This window comes from Girardinichthys multiradiatus, chromosome 13 (assembly GCF_021462225.1).
Source record: "Girardinichthys multiradiatus isolate DD_20200921_A chromosome 13, DD_fGirMul_XY1, whole genome shotgun sequence".
NCBI classification, from domain to species: domain Eukaryota; kingdom Metazoa; phylum Chordata; class Actinopteri; order Cyprinodontiformes; family Goodeidae; genus Girardinichthys; species Girardinichthys multiradiatus.
In genome coordinates this window covers 9,406,677-9,420,537 of record NC_061806.1, presented here as the reverse complement: position 1 = coordinate 9,420,537, position 13,861 = coordinate 9,406,677, and the positions used below count along the sequence as shown (strand labels likewise).

Here is a 13,861-nt window from a genome sequence, read left to right as displayed (position 1 = left end):
TTTTCTAATCAGGAATTAGGACCTTTATAATAACATGTGAGTGATGAACATTTTCTGCTACACGCTAAATCTTACAGATATGCATTCCCAGGATGCAAATAAGGGGCAGAAGGAATTAGCCTTGAAGGGGAGGGGGGAATGAGAAATGTGTCGCTAGGGGTCAACGCCTTTTTGTGGAACATAAGTCTCATTTATCCCAAATTATGATGGGCATGGGACTGTCTCACTTTGATGTTCTTCTTGGTAGAAGCATGGGGTGAGGGTGGCTGCAAGAGCACAAGCAGATGTTTAAGGCATATCTTTTGAGGTGTTGATGAAATGCAGACCCTGGGACAGTGACAGATTTTCAAATGATGCTTTATATATCTTCTATAAAAGCAGCAGCAACAGAAGAAGCACCAATACATACTCAGTTCCTTTCAGAGGTAATTGTTTTTGTCATATTAAAGCATTTATTTAGGATTTTATGTGATAAGCTATGAGAAAATATTGCATAGCTGAGAAATGGAAGGAAAATGATGCAATTGTTTTATTTATATTCATGAGTCAATACTTTTTAGAATGCCTTTTCACTGCATTTACAGCATTTATCAGCTTGTTGAGTTTTTTTAAGTCCCTGGCTCTGATGCTGTCCCTGCTGAAAAATAAGCATCCCCACAGAGTGATGTTACCACCAGTATGTTTCACCAGGGAGGTAGTGTGTTCAGTGAAGTGCAGGGTTACATTTCCACCATACATAGGGTTTTAGGAGGAAAACCTAAATGTTGGACTAGAGCACCTTCTTCTGCATGTGTTTATTTTTTCACACACCTAACCCTGCTTTCAAATTCTCCACAGCTTTATCGCTGACCTGTGTTCTGTGTGGCTTCATGATGTGTTCTTTAACAAACCTCCAACACTCTCACAGAATAATTGAGTTTATAATGAGGTTAAATCACACACAGGTAGACTCGGTTTACTAATGAATGAGGGTGAATACAAATGCTCAACAGTTTTTAGATTTTCAAGGAATGATTTGTAGAAAAAAAAGAAAAGGAAGTTGTAGATCATTACAGAGACTTTTGCAAGGTGGGCAGGTGGAAGGATTTCTATATCTATAAATAAAAAATACAACTACATAGTTTGTGAGTTATAATTTTTCAAACATTATAATATGAGGAAGCTATGTCGGGCTTCAAAGCACCAGCACATCTAAGCTCTTTTTATTCAGATCCAGTGTTGGGCAGACTCATAACAGGTCATAACATCTTTCCGGAATGAGGTTGTTTTTAACCTTCTTTGCATTTCTTCTAAGTTAATTTTGTTTCTTGTTACCTTAGGATTATGATGACGGTTATGGAACCACTTACGATGATCAGGGATATGAGTCTTATGACAACAGCTACAGCAATCAAGGACAAAAGTAAGTTGCTGCTTTTTAATATCAAATATTGTTAATATAAACTTTGGGGTGAATTGAAATCTCTAAAGGTCTTTATTATCCTGCATCAAAGATCATATAACTTGTTTGAGCTCTGCGAAGTTTGATGAATTCAACCATAGAACTCTTCACCTACAAAGATATCTTGTTTAGGTGGTGTGAGAAAATACCTTTTGTTTTGTCATGTTTGCCATAAACAAAAAGGAGAATCACATTTTAGAAACATTTATTGAACAAGTGGGTTTGCTTGATTAATGTTTAGTTAACTGAATATTTGAATTTAGGTAGAATGTTTTGAGTTGTAAAAAAATATTTTAGTGTAATACAATGACAGCCTAAGGTAATTTAGAGCACAGAATGACACTGAAATCTGACTTTTATCTGTTATAAAAAAACATAAGATATCTGGCAGCCAAAATATAAAGTAAAATAGACAGTGCTGTCAGTTAGGAGGCTGTTAAAGGAGTTTTAAAATTGGAAATCTAAATCACAGTTTCTTCTGATCAATACTGAAGCACTTTTTGCCAGCTATGATTTCCTACAAAAAATATATGGTCTTATACAGACACAAAATACCCCACTGCTGTTACTGTCATAACATGCAACACATCTGGCATTGCACTACAGAAAACAAATGCATCAACCTCTAGCAAATTAGCTGTGGTGTTCCATTTAACCATTAATTCACACTCTCACATCAATGAACATTTTAGAATACCTAATCAGAAAAACATGCATGTTTCTTAGACTGGAAAGAAGTACGCATGCACAGAGCAAACATGAAATCCATTCAGAAAGGCCCCAGCTTAGATCTGAACCAGGAAACTTCTACTTTTGAGACAACAGAGTGAATCACCACTCACTGTTTAGCATTGTTTTTGTGTCATGATCAGTTTAGAGGGGCTTTTGAAAGTTTTCACACTACTTGAAACCTTTCACATACAGTGGGGAGAACATGTATTTGAAACACTGCCGATTTTGCCACTTGCAAAGCATGTAGAGGTCTTTAATTTTTATCATAGGTACTCTTCAACTGTGAGTGACAGAATCTAAAACTAAAATCCAAAAAATCACATTGTGTGATTTTTAAGTAATTAATTTACATTTTATTGTGTAAGTATTTGATACATCAGAAAAACCAAACTTAATATTTGGTACAGAAACCTTTGTTTGCCATTACAGATATCAAACGTTTCCTGTAGTTCTTGAGAAGGTTTGCAGACATTGCAGCAGGGATTTTGGACCACTCCTCCATACAGATGTTCTCCAGATCCTTCAGGTTTCAGGGCTGTCGCTGGGTAATATGGACTTTCAGCTACCTCCAAAGATTTTGATTGGGTTCGGGTCTGGAGACTGGCTGGGCCACTCCAGGACCTTGAGGTGCTTCTTAGTTGCCCTGGCTGTGTGCTTCGGTTCACTGTCATGCTGGAAGACCCAGCCACGACCCATCTTCAATGCCCTTACTGAGGGAAGAAGGTTGTTGGCTAAGATCTCCTGATACATGGCCCCATCCATCCTCCCCTCAATACGGTGCAGTCGTTTTGTCCCCTTTGCAGAAAAGCATCCTCAATGAATGATGTTTCCACCTCCATGCTTCACGGTAGGGATGGTGTTCGTGGGGTTGTACTCATCCTTTTTCTTCCTCCAAACACGGCGAGTGAAGTTTCGACCTAAAAGCTCTATTTTTGTCTCATCAGACCACATGACCTTCTCCCATTCCTCCTCTAGATTGTCCATATGATCATTGGGAAACTTCAGACAGGCCTAAACATGCACTGGCTTGCGCAGGGGGACCTTGTGTGTGCTGCAGGATTTAATCCATGGTGGCGTAGTGTCTTATTTAATGGTCTTCTTTGAGACTGTGGTCCCAGTTCTCTTCATGTCACTGACTAGGTCCTGCCGTGTAGGTCTGGGCTGATCCCTCACCCTTCCTCATGATCAATGATGCCCCACGAAGTGAGATGTTGCATGGAGCCGCCAGACTAAGAGAGATGACTGTCTTGAACCTCTTCCATTGTCTGGGGCCAACATTTGTTGCCTTCTCACCAAGCTCCTTGGCTATTTTCCTGTAGCCCATCCCAGCCTTGTGCTGGTCTACTATTTTATCCCTGATGTCCTTACACAGCTCTCTGGTCTTGGCCGTTGTGGAGACGTTGGAGTTTGTTTGACTGAGTGTGTGGACAGGTGCATTTTACACAGATAACGAGTTCAAACAGGTGCAGTTAATACAGGTAATGAGTGGAGAACAGGAGGGCTTCTTAAAGAAGAACTAACAGGCCTGTGAGACCCAGGATTCTTACTGGTTGTTTGGTGATCAAATACTGATGTCATGCATGCAATAAAATGCTAATTAATTATTTAAAGATCACACAATGTGATATTCTGGATTTTTTTTATTTATTATTCTGTCACTCACTGTTCAAATGTACCTATGATAAAAATGAAAGACTGCAAGTGGGAAAACCTGCAAAATTGGCAGTGTATCAAAAACATGTTCTCCCCACTGTATTGTCACGTAAACCCACAGACATCATGTATGTTATTGAGATTTTAAGTGACAAACTAACAGTAAACTAGAGCATCATAATGGTTTTGAAAAAGTTATGCTCGTTAAAATATGAAACTCAATTAATTATGGTCTTCCTCGTGCAACTATGCAGTTAAGTACTCATTTCTGATCCAGACTGAATGGCTCGTCAAACCGCACAATAAGTCATAACTATACAGTTGTAAGCTTTGCTTATAGGCTAATTTAATCTGTGGCATTTTCTCCTCCCTAGTTTTTTCAGACTTTTAAACTTATCCAGAAATCACTTTCAGACCTTTTGGTATAACGTTTGACAACCCCTGGTCTGTCAGATAAAATCCCAATAAAATAAATTGAAGTTTGTGGTTGTAATGTGACAAAATGTGAAAGGTTCCAAGGGCATGAATGATTTCACAAAGCACTGTATCACCCTCAGTCAAACAGATTTGGTTTTGGCTTTCTTAAATTTACTGTTATTCGTCCACTATGGTTTTATATAAAATTATTGTTTGTTTTGCTTCCTTTCCCTTGTGCATTAAATTCAGTCTTAAAGAGTTTCTAAACAGCCTAAAGGCGTCCACAGAATCCTCATTTCTGTATGCTTATGTTTCTGAAAGGATGAAGTGTTTCATTGCAGATCAACTTAGGGGAGGAGGCTTCTTTTATTGATGACATTTGGCCATGAGTAAATAAAAATGATCATGAAATGTTGATATTTTAAAAATAGCTTCATGATTGCTGAAAACCGGTAGAAGTCAGTGGGTGACATACTGCATAGTTCAGTTTTAGAGCCATTTGTGAGGTCATCCTTATGATCCTACAATCGACATTAACAGATACGAACCATTAGTAGCTCAAGGTCTGCAAACATCACTGGGTAATCAATAAAACACGCCCTTTTTTCCAGGAGATGCTGATCTTTGTTTGTGGCTGACTTGCTGCAAATCCTGCTCGATCATAGTATTACATAAAAACAGAAAAACTTGGATCTTGCCCCTATCTCCTTTTACTGGCACATCTTGTCGAGAAACATTATAGAAAACCCATGCATATTGTGCATAATGTTACCGTAACAGCAAGTCATTTGTATAGCCTAAGGTAACTTAGACGAGGTAGCATTAATCATTTAGTCGGATAATCAACACTTAGCAGTTTGCTCTTACCACTGAATACGAGATAAATATTGTTGAAATCAAGTCCCAGAGCTTGAGTCCAAGTCAAGTCAGAGGTCCTTGTTTTTGCCTATTAGGACCAACTCTATACCAAGTCACAGACTTAAACCACTATCCCACTAAAAGGCAAATTTTACTTTGTCATCCTACATATCTCAATAAACATCAACAGGAAGGAGAAGGTTTAAACTGTTTAGGCTTTGCTGTTACTAAGACGCTAATCTTTGAATTTAGAAATTCATATTCATTAATGTTATCGCAGCTTCCCTCAGTAATTTGCAGCTCATAGTGATTAAAAAAAATCCTTATTTAAATCATCTTTAAAATATCTGACTTGAGTTGCGCTGTGTTTACTGTGTTTGTCAAGTCATTGAAAAATAAAGTACCGCAGTGGGATGTGGTTCCTTGTAACGCTTGGTCATGCACAGCTAAATGCAGAATATCGATCTTTCTAATAACCATGCAGCTGTCACACTCTCCAAGCCACACAAGGTCAAAGGCTTTTGTCTCTTACTGTATTCTATCAGCACACAATATGCTGGACATTAATGTATGCATGTCTATAAAATGTCAAGAAAAAGAATAGTTGCTGACAAATTTACGGTGTACAAAATCCACCTTACTTGGCAGCAGCTGGCTTAAAAAAGTAGCCCAGGGAAAAAAAAAAACTTCAACATCATTCTGTCCCCCTGGCTTTTGTTGATGAGGGTGGTTGATGTTTCCTTTAGTAGAGGTGTCAGGTTGTGTGCCCCCCAGGCTTCATCCATCTTTTCTGCCATCTATTCTTTTTTTACCTTTTTTTGTCTGGTCAATTTTACAGGAACACACCCTTCTGCCTCCTTGACTGGACAACTTTTTTTTATCTCAGTGTCAGCGCTCGTTTGGGCAAGATGCTGCTTTGGGAGAACATGGTTCCGCCTCGAGAGTCGGCAGCTATTTTCTTTTTTAAAGCGACCCTGTGAATAACGACAGGGGCTGTTTTGGTTGCCGGGATTGGTGAGCACTCTGGAAGGAAAAGAGAGTGTGTCATGTAAATGCTGGAGGCTGGGTGGACTTAAAGAGATTTTCATGTCTGTTGTCAGGCGGGAGATGAAGCGACTAATACAGCCCAGACATAGAAGCCTTTGCCTCCAGAAACAGCTGATTCACTTACTTCTTCTCTTATTTGTGTCCTTTGTCCTGGATTTGCTTGAAAAGCAACTGTTACTGGGGGCTGACACTGAGCATGTGCGCTTCAGAGGCTTCATGCAGTTTTGATGAGTAGAAATGGAGAGATCACATTACCGTTTTTTACCCATGAACGCAAGGTATTTCTTAACCTATAAACTATGCTATTTATTCATATTGTAAAACATGCTAGTGGTGTCTTACAGTGCTGTGAAAAATTATTTGTCCCTGACAGATTCTTCTGTTTTTGTATTTTTATCCAACGAAAAAACCCAAAATTAAAAAAATGTGTTTAAATGTGGAAGACTATAAACAAATCCAAACTAACCTGGTTTTATTTGAAAAAGTAATTGCCCTCCAACACGAATAACTGTGGATTCAGGTCTAGACTCTAACTAGGACACCCCAAAACCATCCTGTGTTTTCTGAGTTGTTCATAGGTGGATTTGCATGTGTGCTTTGGATCATTGTCCTGCTGCATAACCCATTTATGCCTAAGCTTGAGGTCACTAATTCATGTCCAGACTTTCTCCTTCGAGGTTTTCTTGTTCAGAGCATAATGCATAGATCCAATAATTATGTCTAGTTGTCCAGATTCTGAAGGTGCAAAGTAGCTCCTGACCATCACGCTACCATCACCATCATGTTTATTTTTATATATATAGTCAGTCAGTCAGTCAGTCATTTTCTACCGCTTATTCCATAGGGGGTCACAGGGGAGCTGGTGCCTTTCTCCAGCAGTCAATGGGCGAGAGGCAGGGTACACCCTGGACAGGTCGCCAGTCCATCGCAGGGCAACACACAAACAACCATGCACACACTCATTCACACACCTAAGGGAAATTTAGAGTCACCAATTAACCTAACAGGCATGTCTTTGGACTGTGGGAGGAAGCTAGAGTACCCAGTGAGAACCCACGCATGCACAGGAAAACTCCCTGCAGAAAGACCCCAGGCTGGGAATCAAACCCAGGACCTTCTTGCTGCAAGGCAACAGTGCTACCAACTGCGCCACAGTGCAGCCTTTTATATATATATATATATATATATATATATATAGTAGTGTATAGTGTATTCATATATATATATATATATATATTAATACACTATTAAAAATAATTTTGATGTCGGCCTTCGTGTTTTTTTGGACTGAAGTGGTTTTCACCTTACATGGACACGTGTGATCCCTGAAACCTGCATTGCTCTAAATGTTGATAGGTTGGCCACTTCTAGAAAGCTTCACCATGGTTCTGTTTTCTCCATTTGTGGATAATAACTCACAGTGGTTTGCTGGAGTCACATAGCCTTAGAAATATATTTTAGTCTACTTCATGTTGTCAGACTGGTTCTATTTAAGTGATATCCTAATTCTACTGCTCTGGCAGTATCAGGCCTGAGTGTAGTGGCACAAATAAAACTCAGCCCTCCAAAAGATGTCGGTTAATCATTGTTTTTTCATGATTTAACAAAGGGGGCAATAATTTTTACAAGGCTAGGCCAGATAGCTTTTCAACATTAATAAATAAAATCTTCATTTAAAAACTGATTTTTATATTTACTCTGGTTATCTTTGTCCGATGTTAAAATAGTTTGAAACATGTCTGATCTGAACCATTTAGGTGTGACAAAACACAACAAATCTACCAAGGGGCAATTGCTTTCTTTATGGCAATTTAAATTATGAAAACAGTTGGAGGTTTTCTGTAATTCTATTTAAAATAAACCTTTGAACCCCATAGATCTTTACAAGTTCACAGTTATATATAGTCAGAGCTGTGCTGTTTTAAACTCTGTGATGGACAAAGGTACGCCATTTTCTCTTCAAGCCCAAGCAAAGTCATAGCAGGTCCCATGTGCAGCAGGGCCCAGAGGAGAAAATGTGTGTGTGTGTGTGTGTGTGTGTGTGTGTACATTCGTGGACTTGAAGTCTCTTAACAATGTTTCTAGCAGCCTAAGGAGCTCCCAGTCACCAGCCTGAGCTCCCGACTGCGTGGCAGGATTTCACTTGCCGCAGGATAACAAGCAGAACAATTTACAGTCTCTCTGTCATGGTATTACCCTGGTGGCTCCTGTTAGAAGCGGGCCTGCCATTTGTGAGCAGGAAGGAAAAGGGAGAAGGCTGGAAGCTCACGGCTCCCGAACAGGTTTAGATGACACACCAGATACGATAATTAACTGGAAAAACATTTCTGTTAATGTAAGAAAAGCCGCTGCAGATGGTGTTGTTCAGATGCAACTCTTTGAAACAAAACTGCTGCATACAGTGAGGCATTATCTTACTTAGATGATTCCGCATAGCAAAAATGCATTTCATTGATTTACATCCACTAATAGGCCAGCAAAAAATGTTGACAACTGATTCCTTGTTTTCCATACACACTGTTAGGATTTGGAGCATATGTGACTATTATCATTCCTGGAATTAAATATATCTATGATATTTTTCTGGCAATCCAAAGGATTTTCTTATTTCTTTACCTTTGCGGTATTAACAGATTGCAAATTAAAAAGCAAACTACTATCAAATGAGTGCAAAGATCATTTTTTTCAGGGTTTAATACGTTATGTTTGGGTTTCTAAAAGTCCAAAAAAGGAAGGTAAGGAAAATAACTTACTGGGAATTAACTCATAGTATTGCTCTTTGCTCTATGTTTTCTTTGCATAATGGAAGAAAAGAAAGTTTAATTGTCTGTCATTCAATGTAGCTTTAAAATATGATACAAAAAACAAATGCAATTATTGTTTAAAATTCTCAGGAAAGCAACTTTTCATGAAACTACCCTGTGATAATAAAAGTGAATGTTTGTATAACAAAGTTTGAGGTTTATGGAGCTAATGTGTAAAGTAAAAGTTATGATTGGTTTGCAGATGGTCTTTTTTACCCACCAGCTGAAAAAAAATAAAAGGTTCGTTCGTCGTCTTCCGCTTATCCAGGACCGGGTCGCGGGGGCAGCAGACTCAGCAGAGACGCCCAGACGTCCCTCTCTCCAGACACGTCCTCCAGTTCCTCCAGGGGGAGCCCAACGCGTTCCCAGGTCAGCCGAGAGACATAGTCCCTCCAGCGTGTCCTGGGCCGTCCCCTGGGCCTCCTCCCGGTGGGACGTGCCTGGAACACCTCCCGAGGAAGGCGTCCAGGAGGCATCCGGTATAGATGCCCGAGCCACCTCAACTGGCTCCTCTCGATGTGGAGGAGCAGCGGCTCTACTCCGAGCCCCTCCCGGATGGCCGAGCTCCTCACCCTATCTCTAAGGTAGTGCCCGGCCACCCTACGGAGGAAGCTCATTTCAGCCGCTTGTATCCATGATCTTGTTCTTTCGGTCATGACCCAAAGTTCATGGCCATAGGTGAGGGTAGGAACGTAGACTGACCAGTAAATTGAGAGTTTTGCTTTTCGGCTCAGCTCTCTCTTCACCACAATGGACCGGCACAGCGCCCCCATTACTGTGGCAGCCGCACCGATCCGTCTGTCGATCTCCCGCTCCATTCTTCCCTCACTCATGAACAAGACCCCGAGATACTTAAACTCCTCCACTTGAGGCAGGAACTCCCCTCCAACCTGAAGAGGGCAAGCCACCCTTTTCCGGTCGAGTACCATGGCCTCGGACTTGGAGGAGCTGATCCTCATCCCAGCCGCTTCACACTTGGCTGCGAACCGTCACAGCGCATGCTGTAGGTCTTGGCTAGAGGGGGCCAGCAGGACCACGTCATCCGCAAAAAGAAGAGACGAAATCCACTGGTCCCCAAACCAGACCCCCTCTGGCCCTTGGCTGAATCTAGAAATCCTGTCCATAAAAGTTATGAACAGGACCGGCGACAAAGGGCAGCCCTGCCGGAGTCCAACATGAACTGGGAACAGGTCCGACTTAGTGCCGGCAATGCGGACCAAACTCCTGCTCCGCTCGTACAGGGACCGGATGGCCCCTAGTAAAGGGCCCCCGATTCCATACTCCTGGAGCACCCCCCACAGGGCATCGCGAGGGACACAGTCGAATGCCTTCTCCAGGTCCACAAAACACATGTGAACCGGTTGGGCAAACTCCCATGAACCCTCGAGCACCCTATAGAGGGTATAGAGCTGGTCCAGTGTTCCACGGCTGGGACGAAAACCACACTGTTCCTCCTGAAGCCGAGGTTCGACTATCGGTCAGACTCTCCTCTCCAATACCCTGGCGTAGGCCTTACCAGGGAGGCTGAGGAGTGTGATCCCCCTGTAGTTGGAACACACCCTCCAGTCCCCCTTCTTATAAAGGGGGACCACCACCCCAGTCTGCCAGTCCAGAGGCACTGTCCCCGACCGCCACGCAATGTTGAAGAGGCGTGTCAACCATGACAGCCCTACAACATCCAGAGACTTGAGGTACTCAGGGCGGATCTCATCCACCCCCGAAGCCTTGCCACCGCGGAGCTTTTTAACCACCTCGGTGACTTCAGCCTGGGTGATGAAAGAGTCCAACCCCGAGTCCCCAGCCTCTGTTTCCACCACGGAATGCGTGATGGCAGGATTGAGGAGATCCTCGAAGTACTCCTTCCACCGCCCGATAATGTCCTCAGTCGAGGTCAGCAGTCTCCTGCCCCCACTATAAACAGTGTTGGCAAAGCACTGCTTCCCCCTCCTGAGGCGCCGGACGGTTTGCCAGAATCGCTTCGAGGCCAACCGGTAGTCCTTCTCCATGGCCTCACCGAACTCTTCCCAGGCCCGAGTTTTTGCCTCTGCCACAGCCCGGGCCGCAGCACGCTTGGCCTCACGGTACCCGTCAGCCGCCTCAGGAGTCCCACAAGCCAACCACAGCCGATAGGACTCCTTCTTCAGCTTAACAGCATCCCTTACTGCCAGTGTCCACCACCGGGTTCTGGGATTGCCGCCACGACAGGCACCGCAGACCTTACGGCCGCAGCTATGGGCAGCAGCATCGACAATAGATGCGGAGAACATGGTCCACTCGGACTCTATGTCTCCAACATCCCCCGGGATCTGGTTGAAGCTCTCCCGGAGGTGGGAGTTGAATACATCCCTTGCCGAGGGCTCCGCCAGGCGTTCCCAGCAGACCCTCACTATGCGCTTGGGCCTGCCAAGTCTGTCTGGCTTTCTCCTCCTCCAGCGGATCCAACTCACCACCAGGTGATGATCAGTGGACAGCTCAGCCCCTCTCTTCACCCGAGTGTCCAAAACATGCGGCCGAAGGTCTGATGATACGACAACAAAGTCGATCATCGACCTCCTGCCTAGGGTGTCCTGGTGCCAAGTGCACTGATGGACACCCTTATGTTTGAACATGGTGTTCGTTATGGACAGTCCGTGTCTAGCACAGAAGTCCAATAACAAAACACCACTCGGATTCAGATCGGGGAGGCCATTCCTCCCGATCATGCCTCTCCAGGTGTCACTGTCGTTCCCCACGTGGGCGTTGAAGTCCCCCAGCAGAATATTGGAGTCCCCGGGAGGGGCACTATCCAGCACCCCCGACAGGGACGCCAAGAAGGCCGGGTACTCTGCACTACCACTCGGCCCATAGGCTGAAATGAAAGTCAGGGACCTCTCCCCAACCCGAGACGGCTGAGCTGGGGGGCAACAAGCAAACCCACACCAGCCCACCGCCTCTCCCCGTGGGCCACTCCAGAGTAGAAGAGAGTCCAACCCCTCTCAAGGAGATGGGTTCCAGAGCCCACGCTGTGCGTGGAGGCGAGCCCGACTATTTCTAGTCGATATCTCTCGACCTCCCGCACAAGCTCAGGCTCCTTCCCCCCCAGCGAGGTGACATTCCACGTCCCTAGAGCCAGCCTAAGCATCCGGGGATCGGGCCGCTGAAGTCTCCACCTTTGTCCGCCACCCAATCCTCTTTGCACCGGTCCCTCATGGTTCCCCCTGCAGGTGGTGGGCCCACTGGGGGATGGCCTCGCGTCTCTCGTTCGGGCTTGGCCCGGCCGGGTCCCGCGAGGAGCAACCCGGCCACCAGGCACTCTCCGACGAGTCCCGACCCCAGGCCTGGCTCCAGGGTGGGACCCCGGCTCCGCCGTACCGGGCGACGTCACGTGCCTCGATATTTTGTTCTTCATGAGGGGTTCTTGAACCATTCTTTGTCTGACCCATCACCTAGAGCCTGTTTGCCATGGGAGACCCTACCAGGGGCATTTAGGCCCCAGACAACATAGCCTCTAGGATCATTTGAGCACTCAAACCCCTCCACCACGTTAAGGTGACGGTTCAAGGACACATCATCAATTATCCAATACATTAAAGATATCAAGCAGCAAACTCTCATTCAATGAGATTTGCTTAGCTACTTTACAGCTCAACCTGAGGTCCTAAAACCTTTTCAGTTTTCATTTAGTTTTTTATTTAGACACGCTAACTGCAATTGTCCTCCAAAACAGTATGGGTCACTATTTAAAATGCTTTATGATACATTTCTACACTAGGAATGGCAACAGCAGTTCTTTCAAAAAAACATATTTATCATTTATCTGAACAGACTGGACTTTTCTGATGCAAACATTTGAAACCCAATGTGTCTTGATTGTTGCGCTTGTGATGCACTCACTTGGTATATTTTTTTGTCTGTGGAACAAATTTGTAACAAATCAGGGAATCTTCACATCCTTATTACCTACAGAGTCAGCTGATCCATTGATCAGTGCTAAGCTACACCACAAATGCCTAAAACAGAGAATGTACCTCATGCTAACCACGAGTTCAGTAAGGACCTATGGTGTAATATTGTTCAGTTTTTTGGGGGGATGAATATAAATGAAGAAAAGGACTGACTCAGATCCAATTCTTGGAGAGTTGTTACTAACATTACATTAAGACCTCAAGAAATTGTCAACACCTTTCAAAAAATCAATTTCCTTTAAAATATCTTCCAATATTTATACATAAAAAGTCTCACAATCATTTAAATTTATTTTCCCATACATAACAAATCCGCCTGTACAATCTCTTCTGACCTGAAATGTAGCTTGAATGCAGTATGTCAGTGCATCTACAGTGTAATGTTACTTATCATGTCTATGTACAGTGTCCAACCATGTTTCTGATATCCTCTGCTTTGTTTAACATTTACAAGATATTCTATGACACATATGACACCTGTCTTCAAAGGTGTAAAGAACAAACCTTGACAAAGGAAAGAAGACAAACCATGTACTGTACTGTACACATAGTGTCAAATAAAGCAGCCAGGGCTGAGTAATTTGGATGCAATTAAATCTGAAAGGCAAATAAGGCAATCACAGCCTTAAGACATGAGGCTTGAGCTTAAAAGCTCTTTTTAGACACCCTAAAGACATTTCACGACATTTACATTTCTCAGAAGAGAGCTGACGCCTCGAGGAATCTCACAAAATGTTACCTCAGCTTGACAGCCATCTCAGGCAGACCAAGAGCTTCCACATCACAGCCTCATTTTACCATGTTTATATAACGAAGTGATCAAACACTTGGAAGAGACAGCAGAGAGTTGTATTCTTTAATTTTTGAGGGTTTCTGTTTGGTGTAACCAATCAGGTTCTAAGGTCAAGCACGCTGGAGGGCACTCACTTGTGTAGAGAGTGTCTTTAATTTTTTTAGCAGAGATT

The 13,861-nt window shown here is 43.4% G+C and overlaps 1 protein-coding gene across 3 annotated transcripts in view; it reads left to right on the top strand.

Annotated features, from left to right (window-relative positions):
- Nucleotides 1-13,861, top strand: part of khdrbs3 (KH domain containing, RNA binding, signal transduction associated 3) — a 205,915-nt gene that overhangs the window by 149,646 nt on the left and 42,408 nt on the right. For all 3 annotated transcript variants that reach the window (XR_007041146.1, XM_047384667.1, XM_047384666.1), the window contains one exon: nt 1,320-1,402. Coding sequence is in view for 2 of the 3 variants with exons in the window: in XM_047384667.1 (XP_047240623.1) it covers nt 1,320-1,402 (83 nt within the window). In the remaining variant the exon portion in view is untranslated. The remainder of the gene's footprint in view (nt 1-1,319; nt 1,403-13,861) is intronic.